The sequence below is a fragment of the Crinia signifera genome, chromosome 1 (genome assembly GCF_055691185.1).
Source record: "Crinia signifera chromosome 1, ASM5569118v1, whole genome shotgun sequence".
In the NCBI taxonomy this organism is placed as follows: Eukaryota; Metazoa; Chordata; class Amphibia; order Anura; family Myobatrachidae; genus Crinia; species Crinia signifera.
In genome coordinates this window covers 455,478,693-455,496,998 of record NC_139217.1, presented here as the reverse complement: position 1 = coordinate 455,496,998, position 18,306 = coordinate 455,478,693, and the positions used below count along the sequence as shown (strand labels likewise).

Sequence of the window (18,306 nt, the reverse complement as noted above, 5' to 3'; positions counted from 1 at the left end):
TTCTAGCATCATTCTACTACATAAAGGGAGGAGGAGAGGGGGAGGGAGAGGGAGAGGGGGAGGGGGAAGGGGAGAGAAAATATATTTTTCACTTTATCTCCCTTAACCCCTTCCCGACATTTGACGTACATTTACGTCATAGTCGGGATGTACTTCCCGACACATGGCATAAATGTACGTCATGCCTTTGAATTGTCACCGCGTCTACAGACGCGGTGACAGAGGGACAATGTCTGCTGTCCCTGACAGCAGACATCCTCCCTCATTGCCCAGGGGGGGCAGCGATGCCCCCCGTCATGGGCGATCGCTGCGATTGGCTGTTCAAACGTGAACAGCCAAAAGCAGCGTTAAACTGTGTGATGTGTAAAATTTAGACTCTGCTGCCCCTTAGTGTCCAAAAAAAATTAAAGGAGGTTGAAATAATGATGTCATAATAAAGTTTAGATATGGTTTGTTAGTTATTAACTAATTTTGAGTGGTATGATTATTTGTCTCACAAGCAGAAAATTTTACATTTTGCAAATAGCAAAATGTTCCATTTTTTTACGACATTTTGGTATTTTTCACAAAAAAAAAAAAAAACTGTATCGACCAAAATTTACCACTAATTTAAAGTACAATGTGTCACGGGAAAACAATCTCAAAATCACTGGGATAAGTAAAAGCAAAAAAAAGTTATCCCCACTTAAGTGATACCTGTCAGATTTGAAAAAAAGGCCTCTGTCAGGAAGGCAAAAACAGGCTGTATCGGGAAGGGGTTAAAGGTTTAATACGTCTTCTCTTAAAAGAAGCAAAAAGATTAGCTTAATGCACAGGTTCTCAAACCCCACACAGTGCATGTTTTCCAGGTCTCCTCACAGAATCACAAGTGAAATAATTAGCTCCACCTGTGGATCTTTAAAAATGTGTCAGTGAGTAATGAGTGCACCTGTGCACCTGCCGGGTGACCTGGAAAACGTGCACTGTGCGGGGTCCAGAGGACCGAGTTTGAGAACCCCTAGCTTAAAGAATAAAGAAATACTTACCAGGGTGATTGGATATTGGTGGCTGGAATGCAAGTTCGTTATGCACAGGCCCTAAAACAAAAAAATATATATTTAATTTCTTATTCAATGGATGCAAAACCAAGATCTCATTGGACCTGCTGTAGAAGTGTTTGTGAATATAGGGCCTGTCTCATAGTTCTTGACTAGATAAACTTGAAACCCGGGCGCTAATTTGCATAGAAATAGATATAGTCGGTCATATATATTATAATGGTTTTAGGCTGAGCTGCAGATTTTTTAGATGTGTCAGTGTAACACATCAAATAGTTACCTCAAACTTACCTCACAAACGTGAGTTCAGGATCAGGTAAGGAAATACAACCGACCGAAGAAATAAAAACTCAGCGCTAATTGGCTTAATACGCACCATAAGCCAGTTTTCACACGCACAAAACAAAAATATAAAAAGTTTTTATCGACTTGTGCTGTTTATTTTATGCTTAAGTTTTATTAAAAAGGTGATTGTTTTATACAACTGAGGTGGCCACCTAAACAATCGATATTTTCTAATAAAATTGTAGGTACTCTTTACCTAGAAGGGCACCCATCGCATGTACTAATAAAATCGAATGCGATGCGACCGACGCGATGACCGCGATTTTCCATAGGGAACCATGTTAAATGGCCCACAGAGGCCAAATAGGCACCCTGAAGTGTGAAATGGCCCCCCCAATTGTTAACGCCACCCCACGATTAACGTCAACCCAAAGCGTGGCGAGCGGCGGCGGTACGCGTCTTACGACCTTTTCATACCCCCACTATCCACGTCGGCGTGGAGTTGAGAATAGTAAGTGTGGCGAGCGCAGCGAGCCACCGAGCCCGAAGCGTGGCGAGCCCCGCGGACACCTTCACAGGTATACGCGTCCCCTCGCGGGCTTCACAGCTGTCCGCGTCCGCTCGCCACACTTTCTATTCTCAACTCCACGCCGACGTGGATAGTGGGGGTATGAAAAGGTCGTAGGACGTGTACAGCCGCCGCTCGCCACGCTTCGGGTTGACGTTGATCGTGGGGTGGCGTTAACAATTGGGGGGGCCATTTCACACTTCAGGGTGCCTATTTGGCCTCTGTGGGCCATTTAACATTGTTCCCTATGGAAAATCAGGTCAATTGGGCCATTTAACATTGTTCCCTATGGAAAATCGGGTCAATTGGGACATTTAACATTGTTCCCGATGCCCACAATCAAAATCGTGGGCGCCCCTTCTAGGTAAAGAGTACCAAATTGTATATTTATGAATATATTTTGTCTATTGTTATCATGGTTGCCTACCTGACCCTCTCCTTCAGTGAGAAAATGCTCTGTTCCTGGACTTCCCTGGTAATGTAGGATTGCCAGCACCTGTGGGGAGCTGGGTAATTGATAAGAAAGGTGTCACCACAGGTGCTGGCAATCCTACATTACCAGGGAAGTCCAGGAACAGAGCATTTTCTCCCTCATGGAGAGGGTCAGGTAGGCAAGTATGATTGTTATATGAATGTGAAAATAGCTCATGGTGCCTATTAAGCCAATTAGCGCAGAGCTTTTATTTCTTCAGCCCGTTTTATAGTTGTACACAGTTGAGCAATCCTGGGCGAGCATCCAATACTGGGTACACACAATAAATGGTCTGTACCCAGCGGTGGTGTGATGCAACATCACAATACATTGCACCGTCTGTAGAAAACGTGAATACAGTGCAATGTATCATTGGCCACTGTATTTAAAATGCATGCCGTCGTTCACTGGGTCATCTCATTGGCATCCAGCAGGCCTGCCTGGACGACGCAGGGAATGACCAGCGGAACAGCATGATAGCAGGTATACACTGAGCGATGCACACAATATATGGTTCAGATCCACCTCAAGTCAATATATCGTCCTATGAATCACCTACTGTGTAGTCGAACTGCACCTATTCCGCAATGGTCTTGTGGAATCATTTGCAAAGTGATTGAAATTCAGAGACCACTAGAGGAAGGTAATGGCATATCACATTGTGATATGAAACATTTTTAAGACGCTGCGAAACTAGTGTTCAGTGGCCTGGGCTGGACCCTTGGTTTTGGTGTTAAAGGGGTATAAGATTTACAAACAAATACTTCTTTGATTATTAACCTCATTTTGCAGGGTCACGCAACACAGACCAGAATAACTACTATTAGATTGTAGCTTCACGTGGAGTATTAGTATGTATAAAACAGTTCATTCCCAATCTCGGTTTAACGCAACCGCAGGATGCCACGGTCCCGTAACATCTGCACACTACATATAATCACTTATAGATCCTCTTCAATCCAGCTAATACAACAAGTTTGGAGATGGTGTGAAGAATCCCATAAGAAAGAAAGGAAGTGGATGGTTCTGATAAAACGTCTAGAAAACAATATTGGAAAAATAAACTTACAGTAATGTCCAGGATGGGGCATGGGTGGGTGATGCTGAAGATGTCCGTTCTGGTGGTGAGACATATTGGGTGTGTAAGCTGCTGTTCTACTTCCAGTCCAGGTTGTGGTACTGTCTACAACATTACACAGAAGATGGTTACTACAACCAGCCCTTTGTCTAGATGCTGTGTCGACAATATGTCTCAGGTGGGAAACCCAACACAAAAGCAGTAATGGAAGTGGGCAATAAAATGCAGCAACAAAAGGCCTAAGTCAATGTATCATGGAGTAATGAGCCTAACTGGCCTTGCACAAAACAAGTTGGGGGATGAGGAGGGAAAAGAAAAAGCCTCGCTGGATGTGTGAATGGCAAGGAATGGAAATGATAGGCAAGCATTTACTTATGTGTGGAGATGTCCCCTGTAGCAGAGGCAGCCATTTTGTCGGTGAGCCGATATACAGCATATCAATGCACAAGGAAGTCTTAATGTCAGTGCGGTGTGAGCGGATTGGCTGCATTCTGTCGCATATCGATACAATGCAAAAAAAAAAACCTGCTGCCTCCATAGTTAAGGAGACCACGTCTGCACGTATAACCTGTACCGACTGCACTTCTGCGGTTCGTGTATTTCACGCATTGCCAGTGCAGTCTTACAGTCCCAACAACAATATTACAGGCAGACCGCTTGTAGCCACTTACTGTGATGATATGTGGCTGGTTGAGCGTTGAAGCCATTTTGCTGCGTCCCTTGGGGAGGCACCGAGGCAATCTGTAGCAGTCCGTCAGAGTGCGTCGCTGCCAATAAACTGGCGGGCTGACCTAGGAGAGAACAACATGCTCAGTCTGCTGCGATCGATGCAGCAGATAGCTTCCTCCCTTAGAGTGCAGATCACTCAACAAGCCCCAAATACGCAATATAAATCTCCAGTCACACGTCTGCTTCTTTCCCTTCCAATGTTAACGAGCTTGCGATGGCTTTAATTGGATTTTCAAAAGGAAAGAACGGGGAATCATGGTCTCAGGGAACAGGCATCAGTTACTGGAACACTAATATGCTGCTGTTACTACAGTTACTGGAACACTAATATGCTGCCGTGACCACCCTCCGCTCAGTACATTCTGAAACGTTGTTTTTGTTTGGTCACTAAATATCCAGGGGTATAAAACCCACAGAGACATGGTAGATAGCAAATTAAGACCAGTATTTAGGGGTATGGATCAATAGGTTGACCAAACTAAGGTTGATATACATTTTGGCGACATGCCTTGGATCGACACAGACTAAAGGTCGACATGGGGTTTTCACGGTTTTTGTCCCGAATGTCGATATAGTCGACATGGACACCGTATCGCTGCACTCGCCATGCTCGGCACACTATTATGTTCTCTCTCCAAGCCCCAGTGGATGGTAGAGCATGAAATACCGCCTGTCGGCACATGTCGGCTCAATTTTTTTTTTTTTTTTTAAATCCTATGTCGAACCTTCCCAATGTCAACCTAATGCTTGTGTCGACCTTAGGCATGTCTACCTTTTTCCTGTTGATCTTCAGTGGTCGACCAAATGTATGTCAACATTAATAGTGTCGACCTAACGACTGTTTACCATATTCACTGCTACTCCATTCACTGTGTACAGTAGTAGTGATAGGGAGATGTTGGAGATTCATACGGAATAGATAACCTTAAATTGTCATATTTGTTTGTACCTCAGTGAGGTCACAGGTAATATGACAATGTACTAATGGCAGATCATCAGCAGCCTGTGATCATCATGTACCCAATATCCTTATAAGTAAAATTCATGTAATTTGTGGTGTAGACCACACCACCGGTTTGGGCTGAATGAGATCATTATCCTGGTTTGTAGGCAATAAATCATGAACAAGTTTAGGCCTTCAATAAGTGCTACCTGGGCAGAGTAGATCTCACTGTACTCAACGCTGCCACCCACTGGCAGTGAGAAGCATTAAGCTTGCACCCGCAGCAGCAGCATCCCACATAAACTCTCAGCTCTATGTAGTTATCTACCATGAAGATCTGAAATAACTTCCACCAGATGACTGGCAGCCTTATCTATTTACCTGACGGAGACGCGGGGAAGCAGCAGGTGGAAGCAGCTTTGGGCATGTTCAGAAGGGCTGTGATTCCAATATATAAAAAGAAAGTGAACACAGCAAACTCCAATTCAAACTGTCATTGCCTAACACTACTACTACGAGTAAGCAACGCACAACATAAATAATGCACAAAGGGTGCCCTACACACAGAGAGGCGGCTTCGCCAGTAGCGGTCACTTACTTGTTGAAGGGACGGGGATGCTGGAGAAAGTGGAGGCATTGGGTGTGCTGGGTTCGCTGGACACCATCAGTGATGAATTGCTGTAGCTCTCGCTGGATGACCGGTTACTTGGCGGATGCTGGATGGTCTGGATCGAATGCCCGTCGGAAGATGGCATGCTTTGTTGCCCTTCCACGTAGTCATGACCGTACTCGTCCTTCACTAGCAAGCTAGATGGCGCTGTAATGCAAAACATTTACCGGCACATATTAAACAGTCATGTACATGGAAACTGAGAACAATTTAAGGAATGACCATTTGTTTTCAAATAGATCATGCAGTAAAAAGAGCATAGAACGAGTCCAACGCATCCTCAGCAATGCAGAAGTTCACTCCAATTCATATTTAAAGGTTCTCCAAGCACAGCTCCTGCTTGTGGAGGGCAGGTGAGGAGGTGCAGTCACTGAAGTTAAGGGGCTTCGTTCAGCTTAGGAAAACAATAGAGACTTTTGCCTATTACAGGCTGTTTTTACCGTAGAATTTAAATTAAAAAGGTGCATTCACCAACATCTTAATACTTGGGATTTGGGACTCCAAGTATTAACCCTCCAATTGAATCTCCCAGGATGCATTGGATGGGCGATATGCAAATTTTTTATGCGAGTGCATTCTTGTAATACATATTGCACTATGGGGGGTATGCAATCTTCCGCTGCGGGAAATAGCGGCGGCACCCTAATTCAATGCTGTCTTTAGCGACAGCATTGAAGCGGGATCACGGCAGAACGGGCCCAACTTTAGAAGCTGTCGGCCCGTTCTGCCGATAACGGCCGCGGATTGTCGCGATCCTGGCCGCAGATCGCCAATCCACGCCCATTTTTGCGGCCATGCCCCCTTTGCACCGATCGGCAGGCGGGATATTGAATTCCACCTGTTGTTCTGCAGTCGATCAGACAGAAAACGGGCCAGGATCACGGCTGTCGAGAGGGAACGAAAGCCGTGATCCTGGATTGCATACGCCCCCCCCATGTCACTGTTTTCTGGGATCTAGGCTTCGCTCAGAAGGATTTCAGACCAACTGTCACGTTAACCCTATAAAAAGGATTGATATGTGAAATAAGAATTACTGAATGTAAGTGTGATTGGGGAAATAAAATAGCCATCATTGTAAAGATAATATAACACTCGGTCTATCTTTTCTTAAGTTTTTTAGGGAAAAAAATCTGAAGTATATATTAAAGGCGACCAATCGGCCCGTTAAATCAGACCAAATCGCCTCAGGCCGTCCGACCACCCGTTTCTCCAGGCGGCGAGGCAGGCGGGAAGCAGGGACGCATGCGATCCATCACGATCTGGTAGCGCCAGTGTAGGGCACAATTCTTTGTATTTCAGTAAGATGTAGAGGAATGGAATAGCAAATTTTATTTTAAAACCTTAAATGCACCGCGCTGTGCTTGTGCCCATTCTGCAGAAAGAGTAACAGGCGCTGACACTGGCAAACATCACATATTCAGATGGAAGGGTGAACAGAATACACGTTTGATGCAATCGCTGACCAAACACTTATTTGGACTCGAGTGAACATTTTATGAGTACTTCGGAAAATTGGCCCAACAGTACCATAACCGGTCACCGGCCGCGTGACTTACCAGTGCTTTGCAGAGTCAGGCCCGACAAGTCTGAAACAGAAGGTCACAATGGTTAGCTGTGTGATGTAATCGGCGTAAAGACACCAGAGATCATGTGATACAACGGGCGCATCCAATAACAGCACAGAGGAGAGTTATGTACCGGAACTCCTGCAATGATACAGTCACATGAGGACGACACTGGAAACGCGCTGCTGTGTTATGACAAGTGCATGTTACGGATATAGAATGCAGTGACTGGAGATCCTCCGCCGGATATACAGATGTGTGTAGAATATACTTTATTAATGACATGGAATATGCTATCACTAATCCGACTATCCATCATAAAGCAGAACAATCAGGAAACATCTTAAACATAAGGGTGCACCCAGAGGAGGCGTCTATCTGCCATATACAGTAGGAATCCATCTCCCAGAGTTACACCCAGATCTTCTGCCACAGCCTGGAGGAAACTAGTGAAGGTGAGGAAATAAGAGAAGGTTGTAATAACTGCCATATAGGACGGTATCATTATCTAGTGGTGCTTCGACATCACTTCTTTTCCCAGAGTGCTTTGGGCTTAAATAGACAATACTCAATGGAACCTCTACAACGAGCCTGGGCAACACGTGAATCTGCAGTGGCTCTGATACCACAAGTCCCAGCATACTGCACAAACTACCCGTCGGGGTTTAATAGTTGCACGCCACCTGGAGAGCCACAGGTTGTGTAGGCCTGCTCCACAGGCTTCGAGATGGGAGGTCAGCTCTCCGCCAATGCCTATCCTGCTTGGTGAGGAGCAGCACATATATCAGATGTGGATTTTTGTAAGAAATGATCAGGCGTGAAGAGTGTTCCTTTGTGCACCATTGCGGAACAGTACATTTCAACTGTGCCCGAGTCGGCAAGTTACACAACAAGAACAAGAAAAGATTGAAGCCCAGGCACGGTTCTTACCTATTCCAGGGGACACGACCCGTTCATAGTGATATGGATTCACGCAGACACTGTCGCACTTCAGATCGAAGGCATACTGACAATATTTGACATGTTTTAGCTCGTTCTTATGAAGATCGGGCCACCTCCAGAGGCGAGCGTAGATGACGTGAGGGAAGCCCTTCCTGCCAGCCACCTGGGAGGAGATAAGCATTGCTTGTAACATCTATAACCAACTCATCACAGAAAACACGGACGGAGAAAGTATGCAGCATGCTGGCAGCAGAGTTAAGGTTCCGATACACATGCAATTTGGGCTTTTTCCCTACGATTGCGGAGATCAAATGTATGCAAGTGTGTCCAAATTGCACGTGATTGACAGCTGGTCCAATGCGATGCACGGTAACACACACAGCACTGGAGCCTGCGACTCGCACCGGCTGCAGAAGCAAATCTGATTGGATTCTCAGAGGGCTGCCCAGTGTTTTAAACCATTTTGCCGCCACTGTTGACCCCCGCTAGCGCTACGCTACAACGCCGCCCTCTTCCAGCACCCGATGTGCCATCTCAAGATGACATGCGACATCGGGTGCTGAAACTGGCACTTTTTGCACTACAAGATGCTATCGGATTTGATGGACATCGCACCGAATCCAATCGCATAAGTGTATGGGTAGTATCAGATACATTATTAATCAATGGCGTGTTCAACAGCCTAATCCAGGCATGGCGAAACTGTGTTCCTCCAGCTGTTGTGAAACTACACATCCCAGCATTCCGTGCCATAGTTTTAGTATTCCCTAATAGCTAAACTGTGGTGAGGCATGATGGGATTTGTAGTTGGCGGGCCAGAGTTTGGACATGCCTTGTCTTACATCTCCTGCTTTGCGCAGAGCAATAAATGGGAAATGGGGCCACCACTGTGTTACAATGGTCTCAGTGTATAGAAGGAAATGTACTTGCCTGAAGCCGCCCATCTAACGTCCTTTGGATGGTGACACATTTACTAGGGTGTGCTCCGTTTGTGGTTATCGCAGTGATCAGGGAATCCAACTCATCCTTCTTCTCCTTCAGCTTTTTCACTAAACTTTCGATGGCCCTCTTTGCAAAAGTCTCGCTCTCGCCCCCTTGCCGATGGCACATCAAGCTGTGGACGATGCTCAGGCAGGCGTCGTTGCTTGTGGGCGTGTTGGTTATCGACATGTTGTCGAGAGGATCCAGTTTTCCTGCTTAGTTCAACTCTCCGATGGTTAGAGGCTGCAGAGGGAAGATCACCTCCAATCCTGAACAGGGTAGAAATGAAGAGATCAGCATTTAATGTGTAGGATTACAATGACCGGTCAATCTGTCCAGAGTTGGGGGGGGGGGGGGGGGAAGGCTTCTTTGGGATTAAACCATTTTTTTTATTATTATAATTTTTTTTTGGGGGGGGGGGGGGGGGGGTTTTAAATAACAGTTTAGAAACCTTGCTTAACCAAATTTTAATGCTTTCTAACATTACCAATCCAACGTTATTAGGCTCCCTGTTATTATTCATGTTGCATGAGATCTTCATCTAGGTGAGCTGAACCAATACAGTAAACCACAAAGATATAGGGAGGTGAAACAGAAAAGAGGTGCTAAATCTGCCTAGCATCAAGCTTTTATGTGTTGGTGGTGTTTTAAGCTGGGTATACAATTGTCGATCAGTTCTCCTGATATGGGGTGAATTGGGTATCGGATTGTATAGGTGTATATGCATTGCCGATACAGGAACGTCAACCGATAAACGGCTCCTGCATCGGTCAGGACCAGGAGTTTGCATCTTAGGTGCTTGGGTACTTATGTATTATCTGGGCTCCCATGTTAAATGCACCCCATTTTTTCAAACCCCTACTATCCAACTACGCATGGAGTTGATTTTAATATAGTGTGGCGAGCGCAGCGAGCCACCGTGCCCGAAGCGTGGCGAGAGTAGCGAGCCCCGCGAGGGGACGCGGTCTCATAAGAAAAACGGGAGCCCAGATATTACATAAGTACCGGTGCTGCATATGCAACCACCGGGCAGAGTGGTGCGCTTGCGGAAATGACAACAACCGGGCAGAATGGTAGACAACCCACCCGGCTGTATCAGAGAAGTACCGTGGCTATTTCAAAACTCAAGCTAATCGAAGCTCACAGTTCAGCAGCCAATCAGGAGCAGCAGTGGTAGTACCTTATCGGCTGTCGGACCACAAGCTCTGATTGGCTCACGATCTGCCTAGAGTTGACACAGCCGCGGATGTGCTGTGATACAACCAGGTTGACAGTGGGGAGGTGGGGAAGAGGAGGGGTAATCCCCCCCCCCATGTCAACGAGCAAGTACCCCTGGCATAGAGCATGCAACCCCTGGCACAGAGTAAGACACCTGTAGCAACGAGCATGTAGGTAAGCGGAACTTATGTGTCTGGCACCTACACTTTTCACCCTGGCTCCTACATATCAAAAGGAATAATTGGCAAGCCCTGTTGTAATACATTTCCTAGTTGGCAGTGACAATTGAAAGGAGATTTAATAATTGCATCCACTTGCGTTTTTGGTCTTTCCAGCGTTTCAAGTGTAAGTACCCACAATGCAATTTTCAATGTGATATACTGATGACTCTCTACTGTCTGCCCCAGCAGATGGTTCACCTGCCCCTGAGTAAGCAGCCTGATATAGCCTTCTCCTGTTTATAAATTGGCATGTTCCATCCTACATAGTACTGTGCCTCTTGCATGGTCTGCCAGTGCCACGCACAGAGAAAGACCTAAAATAATATACTGATCTCTAACATCAGCAGGAGTTCACCCAAAAGCAATATGTAGCTACGAGGGGATTTACTTCTAGAGTGGATCACTGGAGTTGTTGCCATAGGCAACCATATTCTTTGATTTATCAAGTACAGTCTATAAAAGGGTAGCTGGAATCGGATTGGGCAACACTTTCACTGGTCCTCTTTGGTAGGTTGGATAAATGTCCTATTAAACCTTACTATCTATCAGTACTGGAGAATCCCGTCTGGCAAATGTACAAACGGACAGTTGGGATGAATAAAAAAACCTGCAAAACTATCCCTCTGTTATGTCCAGTGATTTGTCTGTACGCAGCTTCAAGCTTTGTATTATTTTCTACAATTCCAACAGTGATCCTGTGACTCCTTGTCATAAAATACACCTTATGCCCGAGACGTATTACCCAACAACCCACCACACTGCTGACGGGATGGTAATCGACGTGGGTTCAATATACTAGGTCTACACATCCACCACATATCAACATTCAGAATGCCGACATAAGAATGTGGACATGGTCGTTATGTCAACATTGCACATGTCGCCATATTTATAATGTCAACTCTGACCGTGGCGACATTCATCGCTGATGTAATGTTGACATAGTTGAAATGTCATGTCTGTAACTAAAACCTTAACTGTCATCCAAACCCTAAAAGGTCCATAATACACTGGGTGATTTTGAGCTGAAAGCAGCCCAGTGTCGCCGTTTAAGCTGCTTTCAGCTCAAAAGCCTCCCAGTGTGTATGGCCACCGCCGTCCATCTGCTGGTATTACCGGCAGTGATATTCCCCGTCATCGCTGTGCATACCCGCTGGGCAAAAACGCCCAGTGTGTATGCACCTTAAGTGTAATACATGCCGAAATTTTGCCTAGGCGTCACGTTCATTATGTTGGCATTTTAACGAAGGCGACATGAATGTCAGCACTTTCTGCCCGCATCATACGTACACCACCCGCGTAGCGCACATCACAGCTGCAAGTCTGTTATCAGAGGAACACAACGGCTAGAACTGAGCTATTTACAGAACATCTGCAGCAATCAGTTCTGAGAGAGGACAATGGAGAGCATCAGGCGGGTGCGAGAATTTCATCCCCTCCTAGATTTCACTATCCCAACCATAAACAAACAGAACACACGCACGGAAATTTCTGCAGTGTCCCAGCCAAAAATATCAGCACAGGAAACGGCTTTCACTCGCCGAACGATTCGTCAGATAAAGGCGCAGTGTGGCTTTAACCCCTTCTGGCGCCGCTCGATGCTTCGCTTTATCAGATCCGAGATCTGAAACGGTCTAATAAGTCATCGGAAGGCTCAATGCTCTGGGTGACGGAAGGTACATTAATATCCTAGAAGGGGAGAACGGATCCATAGCAGATTTGCAGTAATGCACATCAGAGAACTTGATATCTTAATGGCTTTGCAGACGCGTGTGATCCTAAGGAAACATGAAATGGCTACAGAAGACGCAAGCCAAATAGCAGACATTTGTGAGCCACAGCTGTCATAATATCCTGGAAGTGCGGATCATCTGCCAGGAATGGCTCTCAGAATCCATCATTATAACGGAACACAATTAGCTTTACTTGGCGGCTTTGTCGGATCTTTCATTTTACAGAGAGGGAAAAACAAAAACAGCCTTAAATAATGACAAATAAATAATATTACAATATTGTCATAATGAATATTACACTGGAGAAATATTAAGAGACAGCTTCACAGTCGATGTAGAGTATGGGTCATAGTGTCGACAGAACTAAGGCTGACATGCATTGGCTCGACCACTAAAAGGTGGGTCAATGGGTCCAGGTCGACACCTCAGAAGGTCAACATGGGCTTAGATCTGGGGTAGCCAACCCTAGTCCTCGAGAGCTACCAACAGTGCATGTTTTGCAGGTCTCCTCACAGAATCACAAGTGAGCTAATCAGCTCCATCTGTGGATCTTTTAAAATGTGTCAGTGATTAATGAGTGCAGCAGTGCAGCAGCTAGGTTGTCTGGAAAATGTGAACTGTTGGTAGCTCTCGAGGGCTAGGGTTGGCTACCACTGGCTTAGATCAACAGGGTCATTAGGTTGACAGTCAAAAAAAGATCAACATGGGGTTTTTCACTTGTTTTTTTCCCCCCGAATATCAACACAGTCGACATGGACACCGTATAACACACCCAAATAAAATAGGGCATGAAATACCGCCTGTCGGCACGTCAGCTAAGAAAATAAGCGAAAAACCCCATGTCAACCTTTCCCATGTTTCTCTCGCACCTTTCCATCCTCCTGACCCCAGGCCAACATCGCTGGGTCACCATATCATTCATTCCACCGTCATCCAGAATTAAATCCAGAAATGTGAGTACTACATAGAAATTATGTAACATGTATCGGTGCTACAGAAAGAACACAAATAATGGCTCATGCAAATGAAGACAAATAAGCATTTAAATGGCAAAATGCACCTTTACCCCATGCCAGCTCCTCTGAGTCTCCTATTTTAGGAGAAGCTGCGTTTACGTTGTAATCAATATGCAGCAATACCTGGCACATCATTCCCAGGCCAAGGGCATGACATCAACATTATGCTGGAGGATAATCGTAACCCCAAGTTGCGGCTGTATGTATATAAGGACCCCATGTAATGGATAACTATACACCCACACACTGGTGCCTGCTCATCACTCCTTTACACACCTTCAGTGTGCCACCTTCCTGTGTATCTATTGCAGACAACCTATGCACACTAACCCCGCTGACGGACCCTCATGGTCCGTCAGCAGGACCACAACATATATCAAAGTGCCACTTCATGAGGTAGATTGCAGGAACACGGGGCCTAATTCAGACAGGATTGCAGGGCAAATCTGTTCTCAAAATGGGAAAAACCATGCTGCACTGCAGGTGGGGTAGATGTAACAGGCGCAGAGAGCGTTAGATTCCAACGCTTAACGTGCACGGGTTACACTGGATTTTCTGCCCACATGGCTATGAGGGCACAAACGAATACAAAGGGGGAGGGGCCCTAAACATATGAGGTGCTACCTGCTGAGACTTGTAGTGCAGCAAGCAGGAGGAGGAGTTTGCAGGTGCACACTAAATATATATTTAGTGTGCACCTGCAAACTCCTCCTCCTGCTTGCTGCACAAACGAATACAAGCAAAGTTTTCCTGCCAGATAACCTGTCCTCAAAAACAGGTTGCTGAGTATCTCCCCAACAATAATCTCAGCCCCTGCCAAATTCTATTGTATTCATCTAGAGGTGGGTGTGGTATACGTAGGTTAACAAGGTCATATCGACCAATCATCTGGATTCCTGTCTGGGTGGGGGCATTGTATGCATGCAGTAGGGGACTGTGGGAGTAACTGGTCAGTGAGCTCAGCTGGATGTAATCTTTAGGAACCCGTTTTTCTCTAATGCCAGATGTCATCAGTTGGATCAGGTAATCGTCAGGTCAGGAGTTGCAGGATGCAAGGAGTTAATGTGGCCCAGCCATGAACCCGTGGGTGCGTCACGTATATGTCACTTATTCTGACACAGTTACAGATCATAACCTATTATTATGGCGGCTTTTTGATAAGACACAGCAAACATTAAGCAGCTTCATACAGTACAAAGACGGGGGACCAACAGAAAACCGTACAGGGTATTCCAGAAGCAGCATCAGGACGGCGTTCTGCATAACACAGAACATAACATGTAACAGACAACTGTGGTACAGAACGCAGAAGAGTATCTGCCAGTCCACGCGTGGGTGCCAAGTATGTAGGTGATTGGGCACCTCCAATATTTGTGCTGGGGCTCATTAGGTCTAGGAATAGCCTCAGTCATATGAGGAGGAAGAGACTTGAGCATTACCAATCAGCTAAAACAGCTTACACGTATCCCAGCAAAACAAACACCCCCATTATTACATTGTTATTGGGGGGGGGGGGGGGGGGTGGTCCTCTGGCTGTATATATACTGCCTACAGTGACGGGGGACCGGGCTGTATATATACTGCCTACAGTGACAGGGGTCCGGGCTGTGTATATACTGCCTACAGTGGCGGGGGTCCGGGCTGTGTATACACTGCCTACAGTGACGGGGGTCCGGGCTGTGTATACACTGCCTACAGTGATGGGGGTCCGGGCTGTGTATACACTGCCTACAGTGACGGGGGTCCGGGCTGTGTATACACTGCCTACAGTGACGGGGGTCCGGGCTGTGTATACACTGCCTACAGTGACGGGGGTCCGGGCTGTGTATACACTGCCTACAGTGACGGGGGTCCGGGCTGTGTATACACTGCCTACAGTGACGGGTTCCGGGCTGTATACACACTGCCTACAGTGACGGGGGTCCGGGCTGTATACACACTGCCTACAGTGACGGGGGTCCGGGCTGTATACACTGCCTACAGTGACGGGGGTCCGGGCTGTGTATACACTGCCTACAGTGACGGGGGTCCGGGCTGTGTATACACTGCCTACAGTGACGGGGGTCCGGGCTGTGTATACACTGCCTACAGTGACGGGGGTCCGGGCTGTGTATACACTGCCTACAGTGACGGGTTCCGGGCTGTATACACACTGCCTACAGTGACGGGGGTCCGGGCTGTATACACACTGCCTACAGTGACGGGGGTCCGGGCTGTATACACTGCCTACAGTGACGGGGGTCCGGGCTGTGTATACACTGCCTACAGTGACGGGGGTCCGGGCTGTGTATACACTGCCTACAGTGACGGGGGTCCGGGCTGTGTATACACTGCCTACAGTGACGGGGGTCCGGGCTGTGTATACACTGCCTACAGTGACGGGGGTCCGGGCTGTGTATACACTGCCTACAGTGACGGGGGTCCGGGCTGTGTATACACTGCCTACAGTGACGGGGGTCCGGGCTGTATATACACTGCCTACAGTGACGGGGGTCCGGGCTGTATATATACTGCCTCCAGTGACGGGGGTCCGGGCTGTATATATACTACCTCCAGTGACGGGGGTCCGGGCTGTATATATACTGCCTACAGTGACGGGCGTCCGGGCTGTATATATACTGCCTACAGTGACGAGGGTCCTGGCTGTGTATATATACTGCCTACAGTGACAGGGGACCGGGCTGTATATATATATATACTGCCTACAGTGACAGGGGACCGGGCTGTATATATATATATACTGCCTACAGTGACAGGGGACCGGGCTGTATATATACTGCCTACAGTGACGGAGGTCCGGGCTGTATATATACTGCCTACAGTGACGGGGGTCCAGGCTGTATATACTGCCTACAGTGACAGGGGTCCGGGCTGTGTATATATACTGCCTACAGTGACGGGGGACCGGGCTGTATATATACTGCCTACAGTGACGGAGGTCCGGGCTGTGTATATACTGCCTACAGTGACGGGGGTCCGGGCTGTATATATACTGCCTACAGAGACGGGGGTCCGGGGTATATATATATACTGCCTACAGTGACGGGGGTCCGGGCTGTATATATATACTGCCTACAGTGACGGGGGTCCGGGCTGTATATATACTGCCTACAGTGACGGGGGTCCGGGCTGTATATATACTGCCTACAGTGACGGGGGTCCGGGCTGTATATATACTGCCTACAGTGACGGGGGACCGGGCTGTATATATACTGCTTACAGGGAGTGAGTGCAGACAACCATATCGCTATAGGACTGATCGGACAAGACATATAGCAGACGAACAGATCGCCAGGCCAGCAGCGAGCGGACCCCCATTGCTGAGCCCATCCCCCTCCCCCCCAGAATTACCCGCAGTGCTCCCCAGCTGCTCGGGGCTCCCGGAGACTGGGCTGAGCCTGTATGTTGTTCTCCCGTCCCGGGCTCCGGCTCTGAGTGTACGGGGAATGCCTGGGCTCTCCGCTCTGCTGCCTCCTCCCCTCCTGAGGCTTCTCCGGACTCCTGAGCGCGGCGCAGGCCGCAGACAACAAACCCTCCCGGGGTCAGGCATGCGCAGGCGCAGCGGGAGCTACATCCGGGACATTGAGTGGGGGCGGTGGTGGAGGGAGGAGGCAGGGGGCGGGGCTAGGGAATTCTCTGAGAGAAGGGGGCGGCGCCCTTACGGTCACTATGGTTATATACAGCTGCTGAAATCATGGACCAAGGTGTACGAAAGCTGAGTGGGCGGAGCCAAAGCGTGGGCGGGAATGTAATATAAACACGGCTTATATGGGATAGTCATCGGTGGGTTTCCTCCCATCGCTGATTCACCTCCATTGCAACATGGTTGAGTCTATTTTATAGTGGGCTAAAGGACCTTGTCCCTCCAGGCACTATGATTTAGCCCACTCAATACAAATAGGCTATATCCTAGTGGGCTAAAGGACAGGTCCTTCTGTTCACACTGATTTAGCCTACTCAATAAAACTAGGCTATTTCTTAGTGGGTTAAAGGACCTGGTCCCTCTATCCACTTTGATTTAGCCCATTCATTAAAGTTAGGCTATTTCCTAGTGGGATAAAGGACCGGTCCCTCTATCCACTTTGATTTAGCCAATTCAATAAAATTAGGCTATTTCCTAGTGGTCTAAAAGACTCACTTAAAGAACCAGGTCCTTTAGGCCACTTGATTATAGCCCATTTTATATAAGTAGGCTAAATCCAAGTGGGCAAAGGGACCCGATATTTTATGAGCATCTGATGTAAAGGACCAGGTCCTTTAGGCCACTTGATTGTAGCCCATTTTATATAAGTAGGCTAAATCCAAGTGGGCAAAGGGACCCGATATTTTATGAGCATCTGGTGTAAAGGACCAGGTCCTGTAGGCCACTTGATTATAGCCCATTTTATATAAGTAGGCTAAATCCAAGTGGGCAAAGGGACCCGATATTTTATGAGCATCTGGTGTAAAGGACCAGGTCCTGTAGGCCACTTGATTATAGCCCATTTTATATAAGTAGGCTAAATCCAAGTAGGCAAAGGGACCCGATATTTTATGAGCATCTGGTGTAAAGGACCAGGTCCTTTAGGCCACTTGATTCCAGCCCATTTTATAAAAGTAGGCTAAATCCAAGTGGGCAGAGGGACCTGATATTTTATGAGCATCTGGTGTAAAGGACCAGGTCCTTTAGGCCACTTGATTCCAGCCCATTGTATATAAGTAGGCTAAATCCAAGTGGGCAGAGGGACCTGATATTTTATGAGCATCTGGTCTAAAGGACCAGGTCCTTTAGGCCACTTGATTATATCCCATTGTATATAAGTAGGCTAAATCCAAGTGGGCAAAGGGACCTGATATTTTATGAGCATC

The 18,306-nt window shown here is 47.1% G+C and overlaps 1 protein-coding gene across 5 annotated transcripts in view; it reads right to left on the bottom strand.

The window, feature by feature from the left end:
- SMAD4 (SMAD family member 4) overlaps positions 1–17,050 on the bottom strand; it is a 29,573-nt gene extending 12,523 nt beyond the window's left edge. The window contains exons 1-9 of one of the 5 annotated variants that reach the window (XM_083155194.1): positions 16,810–17,048; positions 9,220–9,539; positions 8,278–8,452; positions 7,339–7,368; positions 5,711–5,929; positions 5,494–5,559; positions 4,112–4,231; positions 3,432–3,545; positions 1,026–1,076 (exon numbers count right to left, since the gene is read on the bottom strand). In XM_083155194.1, the coding sequence (XP_083011320.1) occupies positions 1,026–1,076; positions 3,432–3,545; positions 4,112–4,231; positions 5,494–5,559; positions 5,711–5,929; positions 7,339–7,368; positions 8,278–8,452; positions 9,220–9,459 (1,015 nt within the window). In that variant the 5' untranslated portion in view covers positions 9,460–9,539; positions 16,810–17,048. Of the gene's footprint in view, positions 1–1,025; positions 1,077–3,431; positions 3,546–4,111; positions 4,232–5,493; positions 5,560–5,710; positions 5,930–7,338; positions 7,369–8,277; positions 8,453–9,219; positions 9,540–16,809 lie in introns of all 5 variants that reach the window. The other 4 variants (XM_083155195.1, XM_083155197.1, XM_083155196.1 and 1 more) reach the window with 4 other exon arrangements.
- Between the last annotated feature and the right edge of the window lie 1,256 nt (positions 17,051–18,306).